The sequence below is a fragment of the Nicotiana tabacum genome, chromosome 21 (assembly GCF_000715075.1).
Source record: "Nicotiana tabacum cultivar K326 chromosome 21, ASM71507v2, whole genome shotgun sequence".
Lineage (NCBI taxonomy): Eukaryota > Viridiplantae > Streptophyta > Magnoliopsida > Solanales > Solanaceae > Nicotiana > Nicotiana tabacum.
In genome coordinates, this window is record NC_134100.1 from 654,858 (window position 1) to 679,477 (window position 24,620).

General features: G+C 35.8%; 1 protein-coding gene across 1 annotated transcript; it reads left to right on the top strand.

The window, feature by feature from the left end:
* The first annotated feature begins 15,034 nt into the window (after positions 1 to 15,034).
* LOC107789951 (triacylglycerol lipase 2) lies at positions 15,035 to 21,532 on the top strand. Its single transcript, XM_016611831.2, has 9 exons — positions 15,035 to 15,344; positions 15,763 to 15,873; positions 19,052 to 19,192; positions 19,311 to 19,421; positions 19,658 to 19,801; positions 20,272 to 20,312; positions 20,546 to 20,625; positions 20,733 to 20,828; positions 20,932 to 21,532. Exons 1-9 carry the CDS (start codon positions 15,132 to 15,134, stop codon positions 21,249 to 21,251), a joined length of 1,257 nt encoding a protein of 418 aa, XP_016467317.2. The 5' UTR covers positions 15,035 to 15,131; the 3' UTR covers positions 21,252 to 21,532.
* Positions 21,533 to 24,620: the final 3,088 nt, after the last annotated feature.

A 24,620-nucleotide genomic window follows, 5' to 3' on the forward strand; every position in this document is an offset into this window, starting at 1 on the left:
ATCTTTTCGTTCATATTTATCTTTACATGAAAAGTGGCTAAATTTCGATTACCGTTGAATTTGTGGCTATTTTTGAATGACCACCTGTAAATCTAGCTATTTTTTAATTTCTCCCTTGATTTAGTATAAAACGTATGGGCCTGCCACTCTGCCAGTGGCCCAAAGATAATGAAATGGGATAAATTTCACAAATAACCACTTTTTTACCCTTGTAATTTAATATGACTACTGTCATGGAGTTTCAAATTCACAGGTGAAACGCGATGATAATGTCATGGAGTTTCACCTGTAGAATTTGAAACTTCATGAAAGTGGCTATTTTTTAATTATAATGCTAAAAATTGGCTAGTTCGCACTATTACTACACAATAAAAATGCGTTTGTCGCTGTGGCCCTTGGATGAGATATCATGGTTCATTATAATCGGTTAAAATAGTACGGTCTAGCCAGTTTTCGAATTGGTCATTTAAAAATAGTCAGTGTTTGCCTAGTTATTGAAAAGTAGCCACTATTTTGCTGCAATAGAGATCGGTCTAGCATAATATACTGGAGTTCGGTGTACCTATGTATGAATTTCCAGCATATTATGCTGGACCGGTATACTTTGCTGACTCCAGTATAATATAATGGAGACTGGAGCACCGATGCTCCAAACTCCAGTAGATTATATTGGACCGGTATATTATACTGGAACTCCAGTATATTAGACTGGAGTTCCAGTATAATATACTAAAACTTCAGTATATTATGCTGGCGTATTTTTTCCGATTTTGAACAGTGTTTTCATTCGGCTTTATCTTATAATGAAAAGTGGCTAAATTTCGATTACTTTTAAAACAATAGGTATTTTTGAATAACAACTTGTAAAGCTGGCTATTTTTGAATTTCTCCCTTATAATTGTTGTGTCGGTTTGGTACTTATGCATCCTAACAGTGACTTTATATGAAGAGGACACATTCATAAACCACAAATAGCTAGTATTGACTGATAGATAGGTAAAGATCATAAGTTTCAACCTAATTAAGATCACTAGTTTCAACCTAACTTTTCATAGTTTGAGCAATCAAGCAGAAGTTAAGTTGTATGCATGTGCTTGTTGTCTTAACAAGAAAAGGCAATGCATGGAGTACCCAAGAATGTGCTATTTGACACACACACACTCTCTCTCTCTATATATATATATATATATTCGTCGGCTGTATTTTGTTTAACCAGTCGGATATAAACAATAATTCGTCAAAATTAAATGGGTGAATCCTGTACCAAGCAACCATATTGTCTTCCACGTTAGGGGTCGTTTGGTTGGAATACGATTTATACCGGTATAAGTTATGCTGATATAAGTTATATTGGGATAAATTATGTTGGAATTAGTTATGCTGGAATTGTTGCTTATTCATTGTTTGGTATGTTGGATTAAGAATAATAATTGCATAACTTTTAAGAAGAAGATATAAGTTATATCGGTGCTAATTACCCCACCTTCTATAAGGTATAAATTATCCCACTAAAATTAACACCGAAATAACTTATACCTAGTTTGCTAACCAAACAGAATATTAAGGTGATATTAAATTTTTATATCATCCTTATACCTTCTTATAACCGGTACCAAACCCGTGAGTGGTTTTACAATAATGGTTGTTAAGCATATGATGATGGGCACTTGAATATCTTCCCTTTGCTTTTTATATTGACATTGAAATACGAGAATGGCATATATTCTCATTTTATGAAAGACATGTTCATACTTCTTTTGGTCGGAGCTAAAAAAGTGCACAATGCTTTTTCCCATTTTCTTGCCATTACTATTTGTTGGTTAGTTCTTAATGTCACGACGCTTTTTTAAATCTGAAGCAAGTTATCCTTCCAATAATAATAATAATGTACTCAATCTGTTATACTACACAATTATTATTTGAAAAGGCAAAGCAATTTTTGTTTGACCACGATTCAAAAACTTTTTAAATTATTAATTACAATGACTTATAGTATATTTATGCAATTTCTAAATATGTAAATTTTATTTTTTTTAAAATGAAAATTTTAGTTTCAAATTCACACTAAAAATTAGTTAGTTTAACTCTCATTGTGTCATAAAAAATGATGTACTTAAAAAGAAAATAGAAATGAGCACAGCAACAGATTCCATGAACTATGACTCAGTGGTATGATTGCTTTGACGTGTGGATGTTTTCCAATTACAGCACCTTCCAAACTTCTTTTCCATTCGCTATTTCTCTTATTTTATTTTATTTTCCCTTTTAAGTTTCCCACATCATCAAAAAAATCTTATTGGGCTTTTTTCACTTTTTGTCCGCTCATAAACTATTTATATTTTATAGCCGAAAAATATATAAAATTTGTATATTTTTTATATATAACATACATAATGTATATATATATATATATATATATATATATACAAAATATATATATTTCGTCTATTATTTTAAGAACGGCTTACGAGAAAATTGTTTAATCTGATTTGAATTTTATATACGGACTATATAAACTTTTTGTTTTACTACTGTAATTTAAGTAGACAAAAAGTTATAAGAAGTTATTTACCTTCTTTCACAAAGGTATCAATTAATTCTTTTAATAGACAACTAATTATAATTATAATTTAAATAACTTGTTATTGCATTAAAAATTTATGCCATCAGCATATATAAATGGAGTTCTTAAAAATTAATAACTTGTTATTGCATTAAAGCCGCCAACTTGACCTCACTTTATCCATCTCCCTAAATATTGGTTCAGCTTATTTGATTAATAAAATTTCTAACAGGAACTAGCTAGTGACTGAGCTTCTAACATCAGACAATATCCATTTAACATTACCTTAATTACATTATCTATCACAAATGAATATCATTATATGCACGTACATTCATTTATAATCAGTTACATTGACCCAAATAGCATGGACGTGATGATAAAGAACATACAAAACTTCCAAAATTTGTGGCTCTGACTAGTGGCTGTTTAACCAAAAATCTGAGTCTTTGGTCAAAGCTAAAAAGAAATTCGGGTTACTGATAATCAGGAGACAAAAATAAAATACTTTTGAGAACGATGGTAAAGAAGCAAATAAATGTATATTTCAATAAATTCTCAATAGTATTCCATGTCCTTACAAATGATGATACTTTTCCTTTTATAGATAATTCTAGGTAAAGGAATGAAGCTTCAGCTTTAATGATATAATCATGAGTAATAAATGATATTAAATAAGCCGTTATACAATCATTCCTATTAAATACCAATTTCGTAACGTATCAAGTATTTAATAATGAATTTGGACTCCTTTTTGTCACCAGATCTTTGCTTTCAATGCCTTCTATCCGTTGGCTGTAAATAATTTAAATTGGTATGAGACTCCTATCTATACGTCGTCTCGTGCCTATTTAAATTCTTCTTCAGGTGGTTGTTTCCATCCGTGCCTCTTAGTCAATTGCTGCGCTTTGACCATTTAACTAATCCACGTGTCATGCCACATCATCTTTTAATATAAACTCAGTTTTTTCCAATACAGATAGTCCCCCCACTTTCCATTTTTTTATCAATTAAATAATTGGGAAGTGGATCTTCATGTAAAAGGAATTTTTGCCACAATTAATGCTCATGACAGTACTAACGTCTCAGCAGTCTTTTCCATTTAATGTTCTGCCCATGTGTCATTTTCTAATTGATTCCGCTATTCATACTCTTTTTCGAGACTTCTTCATTCTCACTATTTACGAAGTGATAGTTGCCTTTATTATAGGCTTTTCATCATTACACTTAAAAAGTTGACGGTTCCCATTTTACACATAACTTTATCTTCCTTTGTCTTCTTCACAAATCTTCAGCACATACTTCCTTCTTAACAATGTCTTCTTCAAACCCTAACCGTAAAAAAGTTCCAATTCTAGATCAATTCCCCAACGCCCCTGTTAGACACAGAAGAGGCGGAGGAGGTAGGCTTCGAACAGGGTTAGAATCTACGCGAGGCGGCTCCTCTGGTTCTTCTTCAAGGAGTTCTATCCCAAAAGCCCCTTCTTCTAAAAGTAGGGAAATTCTTGATCCTTCTCAAGAACCCTCAGTTGATGATATAGTTCCCGGCGATTTGTCTTTTGAAAGTGACAAAACGTCTCTTCAAAAACAAATTAAAAATTTAGAAAGAGCCGATACTTACCCAACAATAGTAACCGAGCTTACAATCCCCACCATAAGAAGAGATTGTAACTGGAAGGATAGTCTCCGAATGTCAATTCCTTCCCCAAATCAAAGAATTTCCTCTTTTAGAAGTGGGTATTCTTCTGTTTACACTTACCCCTTCACTTTAGGTTTTAATCCTCCGATTGACCCAGTTATTCTCGATTTTGTCGTTTCTTTATAATTTGTTTGGCCAAAATCGGTCCATTGGTGTGGAGAACAGTGGTTTGTTTGAGATATTTATCCTCCAAGGCCAATGTCAATTTCACCTTTTCTCACCTCATTCATCTATACCATCCTAACTTAATACGCCATGGGGTTTTTACCTTAACTGCAAGGAGCAAAAAAGTTTTGGTAAATCCTGAGGATGACAAAGATCGTGGATGGTATATCCGTTACGTTGTTGTCCGTACAGTGGACTTGATTGGCGAAACAAATATTCCCTTCCCTGAGAAGTGGAATTTTGAACGTAGGTTTCCTTTTATTTACCGCACCTACTTTTGAGAATTTCAAAAGAAAGTTGTTTTTAACCTCGTCCCTTCTTGGTTTTTTGTAGAAACCATGGGAGATGTGGAACCTATTCCCAACTTTCGTGGTTGGGTAGACTCACTTTTGAAGATTGCTTCTAGGGAGCAGAGAACTTGGAAATCAATTTCTTCCTTACATGGCTGGAAAGTCAAAACACATGGTATCCCCCCTTTTATATGATTTTTTTTTTACATGTTAAGCACTTTTTCCTCAACTTTAATCATGTATATCTATCCTTTAATCAGGATTTGGCATTAGAGGAATGACGGCTGAAGTAGTTATGGCCATTCGCATGTCTGCGAATGCTGCTCTTGATTTGGATAAGGCTCGAGCCTTGCTGCCTAAAAGGAAAGCTACAAAGGAAAGTTCTGACGAAGAAGAGGAGGGTACCTCCCTAATTACCAGGCCAAGAGTCAGGAGACGAATAATCATTGATGATGAAATTGAAAACACTCCTGCTCGTACCTCCGCCACCGAGCCTGTTTTGATTCAATCTGATGAGGATGCCGAACCAAGAGATAATAATGAGTCAATTCAGCATCTTTTTGACAGTGGTTTCGGGAGTGGCGAGCTCGGCCCTGTTTTTGATGAAGCTCTTCTTTCCTCATTTGTTCCCATTTCCTCCATTCCTCTGCCAGTCGTAAGTATTTCTTTACCAGTTTTGACGACTTCCGTTCTTTTGCCAGTTTCTACCGCTCCTATATCCGTTCTCTTGGCTGTTTCTACCGCACCTACTTCCGCTCCTGTGTTGGTTTCTACATATTTTCCTTCCATTCCTTCCACTGCTCATCTTCCTTCTGTTCATCATACAGAGACAGGTTCTAGCAGTGGAAGTATGACTATGAGAAGTGTTACTTTGGAGGTTCCTGCCAATCATAGCCTCTTGAGGAAGACCGGCAGAGCCGATGTTTGGCTCGAACCTCTAATTGGAGATATCGAGAAGAAGAAGATGGAGAGCCATAGCTGCTTAACTCTGATGAATGACGTAGTTCATTCTACTTTGAAGGTATTTTTACCAACAAGTTTTTTTTTTAATTATCTTCAATCTCTCATTTCCATGACTTTCCTCTGTAGGCTAACCTTATTGGCATGGAATTAATGAGAAGAATTTCCCTACTAGAAAGAAAAGCTCGTGAGTCTGAAAAGACTGTCAACGAGGCCGAGGAAATAGCTAGGGGAGCCTAGCTTGAAACAACCAATTGGAAGGAGCAGTTCGAGAATGCTCAAGGGACCATAGAGGAGTTGCAAGAAGATAAAAATCTCCTGGAGCAGCAAAACCGTGGTTTAACTTCTGAACTGGCAACTGTCAAAGCCTCTTCAAGCCAATTGAAAAGAGACAAAGAGCTTTTGGAATGCTCTTTGTCAGAACAATTATCCAGGGCTAGTGAAGAAGTTAGAGAGCTGAAGGCACTTTTGGCTAGGAAGGAAGAATATGCAGGAGAGTTAGTGCAAAGTTTGACTCAAGCTCAGGCTGACTTACAGACTTCTTCTGACGAGATTCATGCCTTGAAGAGTTCTCATGCTTCTCTTGAAGCTTCCCTTGATTCCCATTTAGCTGAATATCAAATCTTAAAAAACGATCTTGCTATGTGGGAAAAGGAATATGGACTTCTAGAGGAAAATTTTAACATAGAAGTGAGTTGGGCTTTCCTGAAATCTCGTCGTGATGCTTTGACGGAAGCTGCTCAAGAAGGTTTTGACTTGCAGTCTGAACTGGCCAAAGTCATAGATACCATCGAGAAAAGCCAACAGTCTACTGATACTCCTTCTCCTGCACTTGAAGTTCCTGGAACAGAAGAACTTTTAAATGAAGAAGTGAATACTGCAGCAATTGGGATTACAATTCCTGCTTCAGCTGAAAATGTTGCAATTCCAGCTTCAGAGGGTGAAACTTCTATGACCCAGTCTGTGGAAGTTGAAGCTTCCGTGACTCTTGTTTCCCTCATTGATCCTAACATTTCAAGCTCTGCTGAAATCGTTCCTGTTGCTGCTTCTTCAGAAGTTGCCACCGTGCCTATGGCTGAAAGTGAAATAAATATTGCAACTTCTGATGTGCTAACCCCTTCAATTGGATGATGGTTTTATCCCTTAGTTTTTAAGGGATTTTTTGGTGAAAGTCCCCAGTTATCATAATGGGGCACTTGTATAAATTTTTATTGACTAAGTTTCTACTTAGTCTTTTTAATTATATTAAGAAGTTTTGTTAGTACTTCAATGTGTTCTATTCTTGCCTTTTCCTTACTTATTTAGGACTTATAGAATAGTTTAGCATTTTTATCCTTTGAAAATGCTTTATGATTCTTCTCATGACTTATTAACATGAGGCTTATAAAAGAGGGCCCTTTTATTTTATCGATACTTAATGAAGAAGACGTCTCAACTTCATAATGGTGTTATAATACGATGAAAGTAATAGGAAAACACACGTTTTGTATGAAACAACTTTGGCAAGTTTTTATTCATAAAATTTTAACAAGTGTTTGACTGTTACATGTATTACAATACATCTACAATTTTCTCGTAACTGTTTTTCTTGTAACAGATTTGTAAATAACATAAAATAAACAAGGTTTTTCTTCATAACCTGTTTCAGTACATAGTCATGACCCTATCTTTACATGTTAAGAAGGGTTTGAGATGTGACTTTGTTTATGAGTTTGAGAGATGACTCTGTTGTTCTCATGAATGCTGAAGACTTCGTAACTTTTTCTCAACACTTGCTTCTTTGTAGCCTATTTTTGTTCGATACTCGTATCTGTTTCTCTACACATATCTGTGTATAATATGTAGTCCCTCAAGTGTTTGAGCGGTGAAGTATGAAGCCTCGAGCACTTGTTTATTTCTTTTACTTTGGCCTTTTTCCTGAAACAGAAAGATATACGGGACTCGACGGTGCGATTATAGATGAAGACTGCCTAACTCGTGTGTATTTCCATCAGATTAATTGTAACCCTGGGCTAGGAATTTAAGAATACTCTATTTTGCCTTGCAGGTTGTGACTCATCATTTGGCACGAGTTAGGATATTTTGCCTAGCATCTAAAATCGTTAGTAAAATATTAATAAACCAAGAGAGAAATTTTAACATGATGATACTTGACCGTAGGTACTTTCTTAAAAGTAATATCTTTTTAAGTGGACAGCATTCCAATGTGAGGGTAAAACTTTACCATCCATTGTTTCCAACTGGTATGCTCTTTTTTCCCGCAATGCCACGGACTTTGTATGGTCCTTCCCATGTTGGACTTAGCTTTCCTGAGTTAGCAGCTTTTGCAGATTGGAACACCTTTTTAAGCACGAAGTCCCCAATTTTGAAAATCTGAGGCGTGCTTTCCTATTGTAATATCGTTCTATTACTTGCTTTTGTGCTGCCATCCTTATCAAAGCAGCTTCTCTTCTTCTTTCAAGTAAATCTAGGCTAACCCGCATCTCTTCATTATTAGATTCCTCCGTTGCCTGATCGTATCGTGTGCTTGGCTCACCTATTTCAACTAGAATTAAGGCTTCCGTACCATAAACCATCGAAAATGGTGTTTCTCCAGTGCCTGTTTTGGTCGTTGTACGATAAGCCCATAGTACTCCAAGTAACACCTCAGGCCAATTACCTTTTGAATCTTGTAACCTCTTTTTCAAGTTATTGATAATAACTTTGTTAGTTGATTCTGCTTGTCCATTCCCCACTGGATGATATGGCGTAGACGTTATTCTTTTGATCTGCCAACTTCGAAGAAATTCTGTAACTTGTGCTCCAATGAATTGTGGTCCATTGTCACACACGATCTCCTTTGGTACTCCAAAGCGGCATATTATATTTCGCCATATGAAGTCTTTAACTTCTTTTTCTCGTACCTGTTTAAATGCCCCTGCTTCTACCCATTTAGTGAAATAATCTGTAAGTACAAGTAGAAATTTTACCTGACCTTTTGCTTGTGGAAGTGGACCTACGATATCCATTCCCCATTTCATAAAGGGCCAAGGGGCTAAAACAGGATGTAGTAACTCAGCTGGTTTGTGCATATTATTGTCGTACCTTTGACATTTATCACATTTGGACACGAAACTGGTTGCCTCTTCTTCCATCTTAGGCCAATAATATCCTGTGCGAATTAACGTTCTTACCAGTGACCGTCCTCCTGCGTGATTCCCACAATGTCCTTCATGTACTTCTCTCATGACATATTCGGTTTGAGAGGGACCGAGACACCTTGCTAGTGGTCCGCCGAACATCTTTCGATAAAGATTACCTTGATATAAACAATATCGTGCAGCTTTTTTGCGAAGCGCGTAAGCCTTTCCTTTGTAATTAGGCACGGTTCCGTGCTGTAAAAAGGCAACAATTTCATTTCTCCAATCCCATGTTAGATGATTAAAATTTACCTCATTTTTATCAGGTTCAAGAACGGAATGAAATAGATGTATGACTTAAGCATCTGTATTGTTTGCCACATCTGCTGCGGATGCAAGGTTTGCTAAAGCATCTGCCTCTACATTCTCATCTCTTGGGATCTACACTACTTTCCAAGTTTGGAATTACTTTATTAACTCCCGTACCTTTGCGAGGTATTCTTGCATTCGTGACTCTCTGGCTGTATAAGTCCCCAGCATCTGATTAACCACGAGTTGAGAATCACTCTTAATTATAATCTGTGTTATGTCGAGTTCTCGTGCCAATTCTAAACCTGCAATTACAGCCTCATACTCTGCTTCATTGTTAGTTATAGAATGACATTTTATAGCCTGTCTAATGGTCTCACCCGCAGGTGGTACGAGGACTATTCCTAAGCATGCCCCTTTTACATTAGATGAACCGTCAGTGTATAAAACCCAAGTCCCCGGGTTCGCACCATTAAAAACTAATAATTCTTTTTCTGCTTCTAAATGCATCCCCTGGCTAAAATCAGCAACGAAATCAGCTAGTACTTGAGACTTTATAGCGGTCCTGGGTTGATAAATAACTTCATACTCACTTAGTTCTATAGCCCATTTTGCTAATCTTCCTGAAAGTTCGTGTTTATGCAAAATATTTCGAAGTGGAAAAGCAGTAACTACTACAATGGGATGACATTGAAAATAAGGTCTTAACTTTCTAGATGCCATGATCAAAGCTAATGCTAATTTTTCTAGCTGTGGGTATCGTGTCTCAGCTTCCAATAAGGACTTACTTACATAATAAATAGGAGATTGTTTACCTTGGTCCTCGCGGACTAAAACAGCACTTACTGCGAGTTCAGATACGGCCAGATAAATAAGAAGTTTTTCCCCCACCTTCGGTTTTGCCAATAACGGTGGTTTTGACAAATAAGCTTTCAAATTTCTAAAGGCTTGTTGACAATCTTCATTCCATTCAAAATGATCTTGCTTTTTAAGTGCAGAGAAAAACTTAAAACACCTTTCCGAGGATTTGGAAATAAATCTCCCCAAAGCTGCAATTCTTCCCGTTAATCTTTGTACTTCCTTTTTATTAGTAAGTATATCCGGGATTTCTTCTATTGCTTTGATCTGAGAAGGATTCACTTCAATACCACGATTAGAAACAAGAAAACCCAAAAACTTACCTGATGCAACACCAAATGCACATTTTTCTGGGTTGAGTTTCATATTAAATTTTCGCAAAATTTCAAAAGTAACAGATAGATGAGAAATATGGTCGTGAGATTGCTGGGTTTTGACAAGCATATCGTCTATATATACCTCCATTGTTTTTCCTAAATATTTTTGGAACATTTTGGTGACCAACCTTTGATAGGTTGCCCCAGCATTTTTGAGGCCAAAGGGAATTACTTTATAACAGTAAGTCCCCCTGTCTGTGATGAAAGAAGTTTTTTCTTCATCACCAGGATCCATTTTAATTTGATTATATCCTGAGTATGCATCTAAAAAACTTAAAAGTTCATGACCTGCGGTTGCATCAATTAGTTGGTCTATATGTGGTAAGGGAAAGGAATCTTTTGGACAGGCTTTATTTAAATCGGTATAATCTACACAAACACGCCACTTACCATTTTTCTTGGGTACGACCACCGTATTAGCTAACCAAGTAGGATATTTTACCTCACGGATTGATCCGATTTTTAATAATTTTTGGACTTCCTCCTGAATCGCCTGGTTCTTGAAAGCACCTTGTTTCCATTTCTTTTGCTTTATTGGTGTGAAAGAAGGGTCCTCATTGAGTTTGTGAGTCACCACATTTGGTGGAATACCTGTCATGTCAGCGTGGGACCAAGCAAAGCAGTCTAAGTTAGCTTTTAAAAATTCGATTATCATACCTCGCATGTTCGTGCTTAAATTGGCCCCGACAAAAACCTTCCGTTCAGGCCATTGATCAAATAACATCACTGCCTCAAGCTCTTCAATTGTCGTTTTGATGCTTTTATTTTCTTCAGGTTCTTGAATTGTGTCAGGTCTTGAGTCCAAATCCGTCTTTTCATGTTCAGTTGAAGTTTGATCTTTTTTACCTTCAACTGTTTCCTGTAATTGCTACTTTTCTTTATTTTCGGCGCTCGTACTTGTTTCAGCGTTGACACTTTTAGCCATCTGCTGATCCCCACGAATTTGGCAAATTCCCCATGGTGATGGGAATTTAATAACCTGATGTAGAGTTGATGGGACAGCGTCCATATCGTGTATCCATGGTCTCCCTATGATCATATTGTAGGCCATTTCCATATCAACTACCTGAAATTTAGTTTCCTTCACAACACCCATAGCAAAAGTTGTTAGAAATACCTCACCTTTTGTTACTACACTTGAATTGTCAAAGCCTGACAAGGTGTGCGCCTTGGGTATCATTTTGTCTTCAGCTTGCATTTCTCGTAGTACCCTTAGTAATATAATATTTACAGAACTCCCTGGATCAATCAAAACTCGTTTTACATTAGTATCATGTACAAGTAAAGATATTACCAGTGCGTCATTATGTGGAGTTGTCACTCCTTCGGTATCTGCGTCATCGAACGAAATACTTTCATTTTCAAGGACCTGCCGCACCCGTTTCCCGTGTGTAATTGTTACCTTAGAAACATTGTTGGAGGCTGTGTAGGTTACGCCGTGAATGTCCTCTCCCCGCTTATGACATTCACTGTCCTCTTGGGTGAAGGAGGTTGTGGTGGCTCTTGTCTGTTTTTCATATAAGCTTGTTTTCCTTTCTCACTAAATAACTCAGTGAGGTACCCTTGCTTCAATAAATAATCCACTTCACTCTGCAGGAATCTGCATTCTGAAGTTTTGTGCCCGTGATCATTGTGAAATTCGCACCAATGATCCAGATTGCGTCTACTTGGATTTGACCGCATCTCTTTTGGCCACCGTACCTTATCTCTCATGCTTCTTAAAACAGCTACGAGCTCGGAGGTAGAGACATTAAAATTATATCCACCGAATCGTGCCTTTAAACTCCTGTCATCATCTCGTGATTCTTGTCTGTTCCGATCATTCCTAAACTTTGAAGAAGAGCCAGAATCCCGGTTCCTTGATTTTTGATCATATTGCTGGCTATCTTGTTTCGACCATGGGTCCTTTCCTGCGGGTCCCATATATGGATCGTACCTATTTTTACCTGATCTTTTTTCGGTTTCTGACCTTCGGGTACCGCCCCTTTCTTCATGATGGAGCTTAGGTATGGTATCTTCTTCGATTCGCAGCTTCGTGCTATACCTGTTGTAAACATCATTCCATGTGGTTGCAGGAAATTCTCGAAGACTTTCTTTGAGTCGTCTCGTGGCTTCAGAACTTTTGTCATTTAAATTACTTGCAAAAGCTATAGCAGCCCAATTGTCAGGCACACGAGGTAGAGTCATTCTTTCACGCTGGAATCTATCAACGAAGTTTCTAAGCAACTCTGAATCCCCTTGTTTGATTTTGAAAATATCTTCCATCCTTTTCTCAACCTTTTGTGCTCCCGAATGTGCTTTAATAAACGAATATGCAAGCTCAGCAAAAGAATTAATAGAATTTTCAGATAAAAGAGAATACCAGGTTAATGCACCCTTGGTGAGTGTTTCTCCAAATTTCTTGACCAATACTGATTCAATTTCTTGTTTGGTCAAGTCGTTGCCTTTTACGACGGTTGTAAATGCAGTCACGTGGTCACGTGGGTCTGTAGTACCATCATATTTCGGGATGTCAGGCATTTTGAACTTTTTCGGAATTGGAAGGGGAGCAGCACTAGGCTTCCATGGTTGTTGTGAGTATTTGTCCATGTCTACTCCTTTTATTACAGGTGGAACTCCAGGGATTTGTTCAATATGCTCATTTTGTTCCTTAAGCTGTTTCTGCAAGGTTAGTACTAAATTTTGCAAATACGAATTATTTAAATTACCTGGTCCCCCTTCTTGTGGTTCACTGGGGGTTGCTCCGTTTCCAGAATTATCAAGACCAGAACGGGGGTTCTCCAATGTATTATTTTGCAAAGCTTCAGTTGTAACTCCTTCAAAATGTTCAGATTGCTCTTGTTGATCAGCACGGGATTCAGTAACAGGAGTGCCTTCACGAGATTGACGTGGTGAATTTAGAGGAGAGGGAACCACGTTATCTTGATTTTGATGTATTTGATTCTCATGGTTTCCCAATGTGTTATTACTATTGTTGTCGGCGTTGTTGTTTGACATGGTGACGCCAATAGATAAGATATAGCTTAAAAGGAAAGATTATCAGATTCCCGGTAACGGAACCAATTTGTTTAACCAAAAATCTGAGTTTTTGGTCAAAGCTAAAAAGAAATTCGGGTTACTGATAATCAGGAGACAAAAATAAAATACTTTTGAGAACGATGGTAAAGAAGCAAATAGATGTATATTTCAATAAATTCTCAATAGTATTCTGTGTCCTTACAAATGATGATACTTCTTCCTTTTATAGATAATTCTAGGTAAAGGAATGAAGCCTCAGCTTTAATGATATAATCATGAGTAATAAATGATATTAAATAAGCCGTTATACAATCATTCCTATTAAATACCAATTTCGTAACGTATCAAGTATTTAATAATGAATTTGGACTCCTTTCTGTCACCAGATCTTTGCTTTCAATGCCTTCTATCCGTTGGCTGTAAATAATTTAAATTGGTACGAGACTCCTATCTATACGTCGTCTCGTGCCTATTTAAATTCTTCTTCCCGTGGTTGTTTCCATCCGTGGCGAATCCAGAAAATTCAATAAGGGTGTTTAAATTTTGAACATTTTTTGCCAGTGGGCTATGCAAGGGTGTTCAAAGTCTATTTTTAATCAATAACAAGTAATATTTTACCTTATACATAGTATAATTTTTCGACAAAGAGTAGTCAGTTGACCACCCTTGGGCTAACATAGCTTCGCCCCTGGCCCTAACTCTAGGGGAGGGAAGAAGTAACTTAAATAGACGTTCACTTATTAACCGCTTAACTAAAAAGTTGATGGACATATAATATATGAAAAATCCATGTATAGTATGCGTATAATCGTATATAATCAGTATATAATTTATGTATGAAAAAAGTAAACAGTGAATTCGATCGATTATTTGTGTAAAGATTTTTTTTTTTGTGTGTGTATATTTTAGGTGCTGTATAAAAAATCCATGTTTATATTTTAGATGTTGAATACCCTTAGTTTTTCGCATGTTTATATTTTAATTTTTTAAAGAGAATCTTTGTCCTCGACACTAGGGACGAAGCTAGGTGGGCGGAAGGAAATTCAGTTATATTGTATATATAAGGTTGGTTTTTTTTGTATATATATTTTAGGTGTTGAATCCCCTTAGTTTTTTTTCGTATTTAATTTTTTATTTTTTGATTCTCCTTGGTGAAAATCATGTTTCGGCGCCCAATGTTCAACACTGCCCGACTCTGTTCACGTTGGAAACTAAATTATGGTAGTGCGATATAGAAAAGCAAATACTCCCTCCGCTCACTTTTACTTGGCACGTTTTGACTTTTCACGCCCCTTAAGAAATAGTAAATGAAATGCATAATTTACCATGATACTCATATTAATTGATTTGGATTTGAGAAAATATTTGAAATGAGTAATACATATTATGGGTATAATAGGAAAAGAAATTGTATTCTCTTAATATGCGTAAAGTGATAAGTAAAAATAAAAATCTATTTTTAATATACATGCAGAGTAGAGTGAACGGAGGGAGTACTAAACAAATCCTCTTTTGGAAAAGGTAGATAAAATCGACCAGTTAGTCAGTTGAAAAGCTCATTAGAACAAAAGAAAATCGTTTTCACACTTTCTATATCCAGATAATTCCCAGTGGGTGTCCATTCCTCTTCTGTTCACGTACCACACTTTTTATCTCACTCTGTTCTGTTCTCTCTATAAATAGATATTTCTCTTGAGCTTTCTCAACTCCACCATTGCTCACTGCCCCCACCTCCCTTACCTTCTCCATTACTTAAGTACTAAAACAGAATTAATGGCGGTCGGAATCTTGTCATGTTTGCGTGTTTTAAGCCTAATATCATTAGTTATCTTAGTGCTTGATCAGCCTTGTCGAGTTTTTGGTTCAAGCAGGGAAAGACATTTCGGCTTCATCAACCATGATAGTAATGGCGTGGATACTGCACCACCCGCTGGCATGTGCGCTTCCACCGTCGCCGTTCATGGTTACAAATGCCAAGAATTTGAGGTAACTAATTTTTTTATATATACTGTCCTAAAGAGTAGTCTTGGAACAACGATAAAGTTGTCTGTCCCCTGACCTATAGATCATTGGTTCGAGACGTCATGCCTCTTGTGTGTGCTTTCCCAACCAGTTGATCACACATATTCTGAATCCACTCACTTCAAATTTTGAATTCAATTATGACAACCAGTTAGAGTGAAAGGGAGCCTCGGAGAAACCTCGGAGAAACGCTAAAGTTATCTATCTCCGTGTTGCCTATAGGCACGGGTTTGAGCCGTGGAATCGGCCACTAATGCTTGCATCAGGATAGGCTGCCCCGGACCCTGTGTGAATACGGGATACTTTGTGTACCGAACTATCGTCCTTTTTAGTTTAGTTGACTCTACAGAGTCTTTATGTGTTTCTGTTTTGCATATCTCAGGTAAGAACTGATGATGGCTACATATTAAGTGTGCAAAGAATACCAGAAGGCCGCGTAGGAGGTGGTGGGCAAAACAGGCAGCCAGTATTGTTGCAGCACGGTGTTCTTGTGGTAATTAAGAAGCTTTACTTTTATGCTCTAGCTTTATTTTTAGTACATCACTTCCATCTTGAGGAAATTACTAACGAAAGCGATTTTCTCAGCAACAAAAAAGTTACTGTAATTATATCATTCCGAGTTTAATTTTTATACATTCGTAACGTAAAATTAAATTTTTAATAATCATGTCATTAATCTCTAAGATATGTTACATTACCTAGTAATCTCATAAATATGGTAACAAACTGTCTGTAACAGATTCAACTATATAAATAATATAAAGAAAAACAGATCCGATTTTCATGGAGTAAAACTTGGGAGATAGTGAACTTTATCACGATTCATTTCGCTTGACTGGTCAGCTCGAGTAAAAAAAATAAATTATCTATATTTATTTTAAGGACAAAAATACTAAAAAGTGACGATGATTTCTTAGTGACAAGCTCACTGATTAAAGAAGGGGTTCATCATGATTTCTTAAAAGAGGAGGATTTATAGTGTGAAATCTGCATTAAAAATTTGACCATATGGAAAAACAGTGCAATTGCGCGTCTTGTTGATAATGTTGCCTCGGGCATGCCAAGGTACCAATTACTTATTTCAATCAAAAAGTAAAGACAGTAAGTGGTGGACCTTATTGTGCCAATGTCTTTTATCATTTGCACCTAGTTATCCTTTGCAAGTTTAACAAAGAGATTAAATATCTGATTTCTAGAATCTAGCTTTCAATCTTGTCAATTAAAATATTCACCAGCATTCACTAGGAAGAATAATTTCCTTAGGATTCTTTATACCCAAGCTTGCTGCAGACCACTACTGAAGGGGTTTGGAGAGTATCAATTTGTAGTTAGTGATCCCACTTCTGAGCAAAAATAAATAAATTAAACTTACTCTTAATTGGAAGAAGAACATTACAAATTTCGAGTTGACGTGAACCTATTTCCTTTTTGGTCTGTTACAAAAAGAATGACCCCTTTCTAAATTTGGAAATAATTTAGCTTAAACTTACAATTTTACCCTTAATGAGAAACTTTTATAACCACATAAATAATCTGGGCCCCTATTTAACTTGTTTAGGACCACAAATTTCAAAAGTCTTCATTTTTTCTTAAACTCCGTGTCCAGTCAAACAGGTTTACATAAATTGGAACGGAGGGAGGGAGTACAACAATTCACAAAGTAAGAAAACCTACTTTCACTTTTTCCTGATTTACGGAGTAACAGAAGGTCTACATAGTATCTTTATCTTCACATATTCTCACAGTAAAAGTTACATTATTTCAGTTTTAAACTATTTTCTAAGTGGCTAAAAAAAGTAAAACTAGCAATGATATCCAATTCGGACCATCTTCTTCTTCTTTTTTCATCCCCTAAGAGCTACTCACTTTGCTCCTTTAATGACTCAGAACCCGCAAAGAGTAATTAATAAGTCGAGCTGGATAATCTATACCTTGATCAACTAAAATTCTTGATCGGCTTTTGCACACTTTTGGTGACGCAAAAGTGTTTGATACTAAAATGAATATAGGGGATAGGTTCATTGATATCAAGAAACACAAACGAAACAGTCTGCGAAATCCCGAGAAAACAAGCGATGGGCAATATGATTTGGCGAGTTGTATCTATATCCAGCCTCTTTGAATTTGCATAACATGATTGCAGCTTCGCCACGTACTGCAAAATTTTGTCATGGATCTCATCCATCCATTAAGTGTCAAAATGCCATAGAATTGTGTTTATAGGCACAGACTCACATGTCAGGTTGGCTTAATCATTGGCTGTTTGTGATGCTAGTTGTTAGCAAAATGCATATTTTTCCCTTACTTTACAATACCAGTTTCCTGAAAATATGCAGCTTTTCACAAATGCTTATCCGCATAGTACATATACTTCGTACCCCTACGTTACGATTAGGCACTATGGCTGTATATCCGTGCAACAACCGGATACGCCATGCTTGTCCTTTTTCTTAACAAAGCTTTCTCTCTCAGTAAATACAAAGAATTTAAGTTTTATGTATCGTTAGTATTTTAAACTATCACGTCAATAAAAGAATATCTACAAGTAAGTCATTATTGAAATGTGAGATTTGCAAGGGCGGATGCAACATAGTCATATTGGGTTCATCTGAACCCAGTACTTCCGATAATGAGCATGCATTTATGCGTAAAAGTTCAGTAAAATTACAACAAATAATAGCTATGAATCCATAACTTTAGAACTATAATGGGTTTTATACTAATAACCTTAGGGGTCGTTTGGTTGGAAACAAGTTATCCCGGGATTAATTATCCAGGGATAACTTATCCGGGGATTAGTTATTTCATCCTCCCATATGGATAAATAAACACTACAATCTTGGGATAACTAATCCCAGGATTAGTTATACTGCAATTTTATCCCAACCAAACATGGGATAAACTCATCTCAAATTTAATCCCGGGATTAAGTATCTTTTATCCCTCGTATCAAACGAGCACTTAAAGGTTGAAACCCATAAGTTAAAATCGTGCCGCCTTCGAAGATATGAAAATAATCTTGAAAATAAGACAGAATTCCTGAAGTACAGGTGACCCGATGGTCAAGGGCGTAAGCAGGATTTTTCATAAGTGGTGTCGAACAGGAAGTGCCCAAATGAACGAGCCACTATAATAACATTATTAGGGTTCTAAATCAACTCGAGTTATTGTGAATTTTTTTATTTTTATTTTTGGACAATAAAAATTACTTACCACTTCTTTGACCAAAATTTTTTTTGAACCTTTACAGCTTCCACTTTTTAATATAAATTCGGATTTACTTTTTAACAAAAGGGGCTTAAGACCTCCAAAACAACACGCGTGCAATCAAGTTTCGAACCCTCGAACCTTGGTATGCTGCAAATTTGACCGCTCGACCAGCAAACCATACGGCACCTGCTGTCTTGCAATGTCACTTACTTTACATATATCTGTATATTTTATATGGAAACAGTATATATAATTAGTAAAGATTTCCGACGAAGCAGTGTCGAATGACACCGCTTCGCCTAACGTAAATCCGCCCCTGCTGATGGTATAAAAATTTCTTATAATGATAATGTATAAAACTTAAACCCCACTAGGTAACATATAAGGAATTGAAAATAGTTAGGATTATAATATTTAATCAGGGGTGTTGAAAGATAAAAATTGGTCATTTTTATTTGCAGGATGGCGCGACATGGCTGTTGAATCCACCTGAACAATCACTAGCGATGATATTGGCAGATAATGGCTTTGATGTTTGGATCTCCAATATCAGGGGAACCAGATACAGTCGTCGCCACGTTACCCTTGATCCTAACGATTCGGTAATATCACCTTCAAATCCTGAAAGAACAACACATTTTTTTGTCTGTCCTAATTACAATAGCAACTAAGTAAAGAAAGCTTAAATCTTTGTGTTGTTATCTCAATAATGGGTTGCAGGAATTCTGGAATTGGACATGGGATGATTTGGTGGCCCATGACTTACCAGCTGTCATTGACTTCATCTTCAAACAAACTGGACAAAAAACTCACTATGTAGGCCATTCAATGGTAAGTTCAGAGTCTAAACTCAGGGGGCAGTGGTAGACTGATCGAAGTCGTCGTTTTAAAATTCAGAACTCATAAAGCTGAAATCGTGGCTCTTCTCTATTTAAAATAAATAGATGTAACAGTAGCTCAATCATAACTGTTTTATGAGAAAAGATTGTGACAAAATTAAGGATTAATATAACTTCTCGTGTCTATGGAGTAATGAAATTTAATTTGGACATGTTATAAATTAACAGGGAACTTTGATAGCTTTGGCATCCTTCTCAGAAGGAAGACAAGTAGACAAGGTGAAATCAGCAGTATTGCTCAGTCCAATAGCTTATTTGAGCCATATGACAACTGCACTTGGTGATGTTGCTGCTAGAGCTTTTGTTGGTGAAGTTAGTACTGAATTAATTCTCTTCATACTTTCCGCCCTTTCACCGTTTGGCCAAGCTGCAAAAATCAACTTACTTTGAAAAGTGTTTTTTCTCAAACTTGCTTTTTTCAAATGTATTTTCTGTGAAAAGCAATTTGTGTTTGGTTAATTAATTTGAAAAGTACTTCTAAGCATTAATTTGTGTTTGACTAAGCTTTTAAAAACTGTTTCTAAATGTGTTTTTCTCAAAAGTGCTTTTCAAAAAAGTGTTTTTGGAGAGAAACTACTTTTTTCTGCTTCTGCTTCTCCTCAGAAGCACTTTTTTTTCTTCCAAAAGCTTGGTAAAACACTTTAACTTTGAAAAAAAATATTTTTTTGAAGAAAAAAAGAAGAAAAAGTGCTTCTAAGATTGAAGAAGCTTGGTCAAACAGGCTATTAGTTACCAAATTACAAAGCAACTAATCTTATTTGTGTTTTTTACCATATTCACAGATCACCAAAATATTTGGTCTCGCAGAGTTTAATCCAAAAGGGTAAATAACTTCACTCAATTTTCAACTCCCGATACAATGATTCTTTTTTTAGTTATATCGCTCGAACTCCTCAAAATTGTTATCGCATTCGTATCGGATGCTCTAAAAATACACTATATTTGAAGAATCCGGCACACACTTGACTATAGTTGAATAGTCCCAGCAACATAGTTTTTTTGGGGCAATTTATCTCAATTAATTAATGACACTTCTTTGTTTTGTGTGTGTTTTAGTGGACCTGTATCCAATTTACTCAAGTTCTTGTGTGCTCAGCCAGGGGTGGACTGCTATGACTTAATGAGTGCGCTTACTGGTACTAAACTTCTCCAAAAGTAGATTTAATTATTCAAATTTTAGTTGATAAATATTAATTTTCCCAAAACTACAACTCAATTAATATTACCTTCCATTTGAATAAAGGGAAAAACTGTTGTTTGAATGCCTCTACCGTCGAGCTTTTCTTGAACGACGAGCCTCAATCCACTTCAACCAAGAACCTGGTGCATTTGGCTCAGAGTAAGTTCTCTCAAATAATTACACAATAATCTAGCATTTAAAAATTCAAGTATACGTTTAAAGATCCATATACCTGACTCTAACTTGTTTGGAATTAATGCAGCTGTTAGAGACGGTATACTATCAAAATATGACTATGGGAGCGACTACAATTTGGCGCATTATGGTGAAGCGAAACCTCCCAAATATAATTTAACCAACATTCCTCGCTATTTTCCTCTATTTCTCAGCTATGGAGGCCAAGATGCACTCTCTGATGGCAAAGACGTTGAGACATTGCTCGACGCTCTAAAGTTCCATGATGTAAACAAGTTGACAGTTCAGTATATCAAGAATTATGCTCACGCTGACTTTATCATGGGAATTACTGCCAAGGATCTTGTTTATAACCAGATTGTTTCCTTTTTTAGAAACCATGGCTAATCACCCCGAGGAGGAGAATAAGAGCAAGGAAAAGGAATTCATCATGATTTTTTAAAATTTATATGTAAGAGGCTTCAACTTCAGCTTTTAAGTGTTAACAGATGATAAGAGCGAGATTTTCAATCTCATTCACCAATAAGTCGACCGCTATATACACATGAATGTTAGGGACAAACATTACCAGACTAATTAATTTCTTTGTAATGATTTGTCATATTTATACTTAAAAGGAAACAAAAAGGCCAAATTTGCCATTAAGTTATGCGAAAATAGTTAACATTTGTCTTTCTTAATAGTTTGATATCCTTGCCTTCACAAAAATGATTTAGTGTTGCGCTTATTTGCAAATGATTGATGTTGAGGCTCAAATATGCGACTGTACTCAATGATAATATATGCCACTCGTAAAAGGGGTGAGAGGAAAGGGGGTTGGTAAGTAATACAGGGTTTAGATAATGTCACGTGACAAAATCTAGTACTCCCTCTGTATCAACTTAGATGATACACTTTCCTTATTAGTGCATTCCAAAAAGAATGATATATTTCTACAATTGGAAATAATTTAACTTTAAACTCTTCATTTTACCCTTTTTACACTTAATGAGAAGCTTTTATAACAATACAAATGTCTAGGTCCCACAAACTTTTACCCTTAATTAAGCTTTTAAGACTACAAGTTTCAAAAGTTTGTTTTTTTTTCTTAAGCTTCGTGTCGAGTCAAACTACCACATCTAAATTAAAACGAAAGAAAGTAGTACTTAGACAAGGCAGGGTTCCATTTAGAGGTGCTTACCGGCTGGACTGAACATGGGAAAAATAGCCCGTCCGGTTAGTGGAGCGGGCTGATTAGTGGGATGGGGTTCCGGGCTGGTAGCTAGTGGGCTAAGATATTCCCGGCTATCTTGGGCCTGTCCAAATTCGGGCTTCGGGTTCGGATCGGGCCGGGTTAATTATATTTTTTTAGTGTATTATATTTCTTTGTTCAATGTAATTGATACTCAAGTGTTTGCGAACTTTTAAATAATAAAATAAGTATTTTAAGGCACAAAATTAAACTTTTAAACTTTCAACTTTAAAATTTTAATTTGAATTTTGAATTTTAAAATTTGAAAATTGAAATTAAGTGGCTACATAAAATTATTTAATAAGACCAATATGTAAGAATCAAATTTCAAAAACTTTTATTTCATATTTTCATTACATAATAATATTTCAAATTAATTTGCAAGTTCTATTTTAATTTTTTTTTACTTTGAACTTGCAAATTAAAAGTTACAACAATTATAAAAAATAAGAAAGAGTACATCACATGCTTTGTATCATTTTTGTAAGTTCATCCATGTCAATGTGAGGTTCTTGGTTTTCAGCATTGCTTGAATCGGAACCATAAACTACTATATCTCCAATTTCTTGGTCCTTCGGTTCATCTACCTCTTCATGTCCTTGATTTTGCCGTTCTGATTTTATCCAATCTCCGAAGCACACTAGAATTTTCAAAGCATTGCTACTCAATGAATAACGGGTATCTCCTAGCTGCTGCCTTGCTTGGCTAAATGCGCTCTCTGATGCAACTGTTAAAATTGGCACATTTATCACGTCTCGAGCCATGACCGAAAAATAGGAAATTGATTTGAGTTGGTCCTCCACCAAGCCAGCGGTAGAAATTCCTTTGTGTGGGACTCTGTTTTCTTTTGCAAGTAGAATTGGAGTTCATCAATATTCTTGCTATTGGTTTGTTGATGCTCTCCTAGTGTAGACCAAATTAAATTATCTTCAATACCATCATTATCCTCCATAGCACCAGATGCAAATGTAAAAACTGAACTTGAAGGAATATTTTCATTTGCATCTACAGCAGAAGAAACATCAACAGTGTTAGCATAATAATTATATAAAGCTTGTAAATGTTTGTGTGGATCAAAAATGCAAGTTTCAATATCAGGGGTTTCAGTTGGTCCAATATCCATACAAACATATAAAGCATTGGCGACAAGTAGTCATTTTGATAGAAGAGTTTAAAATAGCACCAATTAGATAAATAGGGGAAATAAGATAGAAATATTTCTTAAATTTATATAGCATAGATTCAACAACAGAACTATATCCTTATTTCTTCTTGAAATTATGGAGTACAAGAGAAATTTTAGCTATATGATCTAAACCATTTGCAATAGTAGGATAATAAGCTCCAGAAAACTCAACATCTTCAATGACATCCCAAGTACTAGCTGTTAACAAACGGTTAGGATCGATACAATGAGAGTTAGCAACTTTAGGTATAGGCATTCTATATTTATAACAACATCTTAAGAATAAATAAGTATAATTCCACCTAGTAACTATTTCTTAAGGCATGAGTCTTAGTTTTAGTCCATAATGTACACATTTATCCTTAAATGCATTTAATCTAGCACTTCTATTATTTTCTTGAATTACACCAACAACTCTTCTAACCAAAGTGATCTCATTTGTAAATAATTCAAGGCCACTTTTAACAATTAAATTATAAATATGACATGCACACACCTCACATGAAATATTTCAGGAATTGGTGGGTGTAGATGCAGTTTTAATAGTGAAATAACAGCATTGTTATTAGAAGCATTATCAAATGACATACACAAAACTTTTTTTTCAAGATTGTATATAGCAACTTCATGGATAGTATGACTTATAAATACATCAGTATGACTTTGATCTTCATAATATTTAAAAGCAATAATACGTTTTTGCATACAAAAATTATCATCTATCTAATGGCATGTAACAATCAAATAATCATTTTCAATAACAGCACGACCAATATCAGAAGTAAGAGAAACTCTACAAGGAAGGCTAGCGAACAAATAACGGATATATGTATGATATTGTCCAAAAGCCTAAAAATATCAGATCTACAAGTACTTCTAGGAATACCTTTAAATAAATGGTTACAAATTCTTTGAATATAAGTAACAAAATATGGTAAAGCAGCAAAGCTAAAAGGTAAACAACCTAAAACAATCATTTTAGCTAATTTTTCTCAATCTTTTAATATATCGTATTTACCTATTAAACCACCAGTACCCGGGTTAAGTTTTTGTTGGCTAGATTGTTCATCAGCACCTCATTTAATAGGGTGATTATCTACCATGTGCCTACGAAGTTGACTCGTCCCCTCTTGCTTACCTCCGGTCTCATGTTTATAAACTTCCCGACAAATAGTATTACATAATTTTTATCTTTTTCTAGACTTTCAAAAAATTGCACACACTTACTTCTTAATCGTCGATTCTTTTTAATACGGAGAGGAGGCTTACCTATATTACTGACACTCTTAATATTTTGACTAGCAGTACCAGGTGTGGGTGGTGGTATTTCAAGATTATC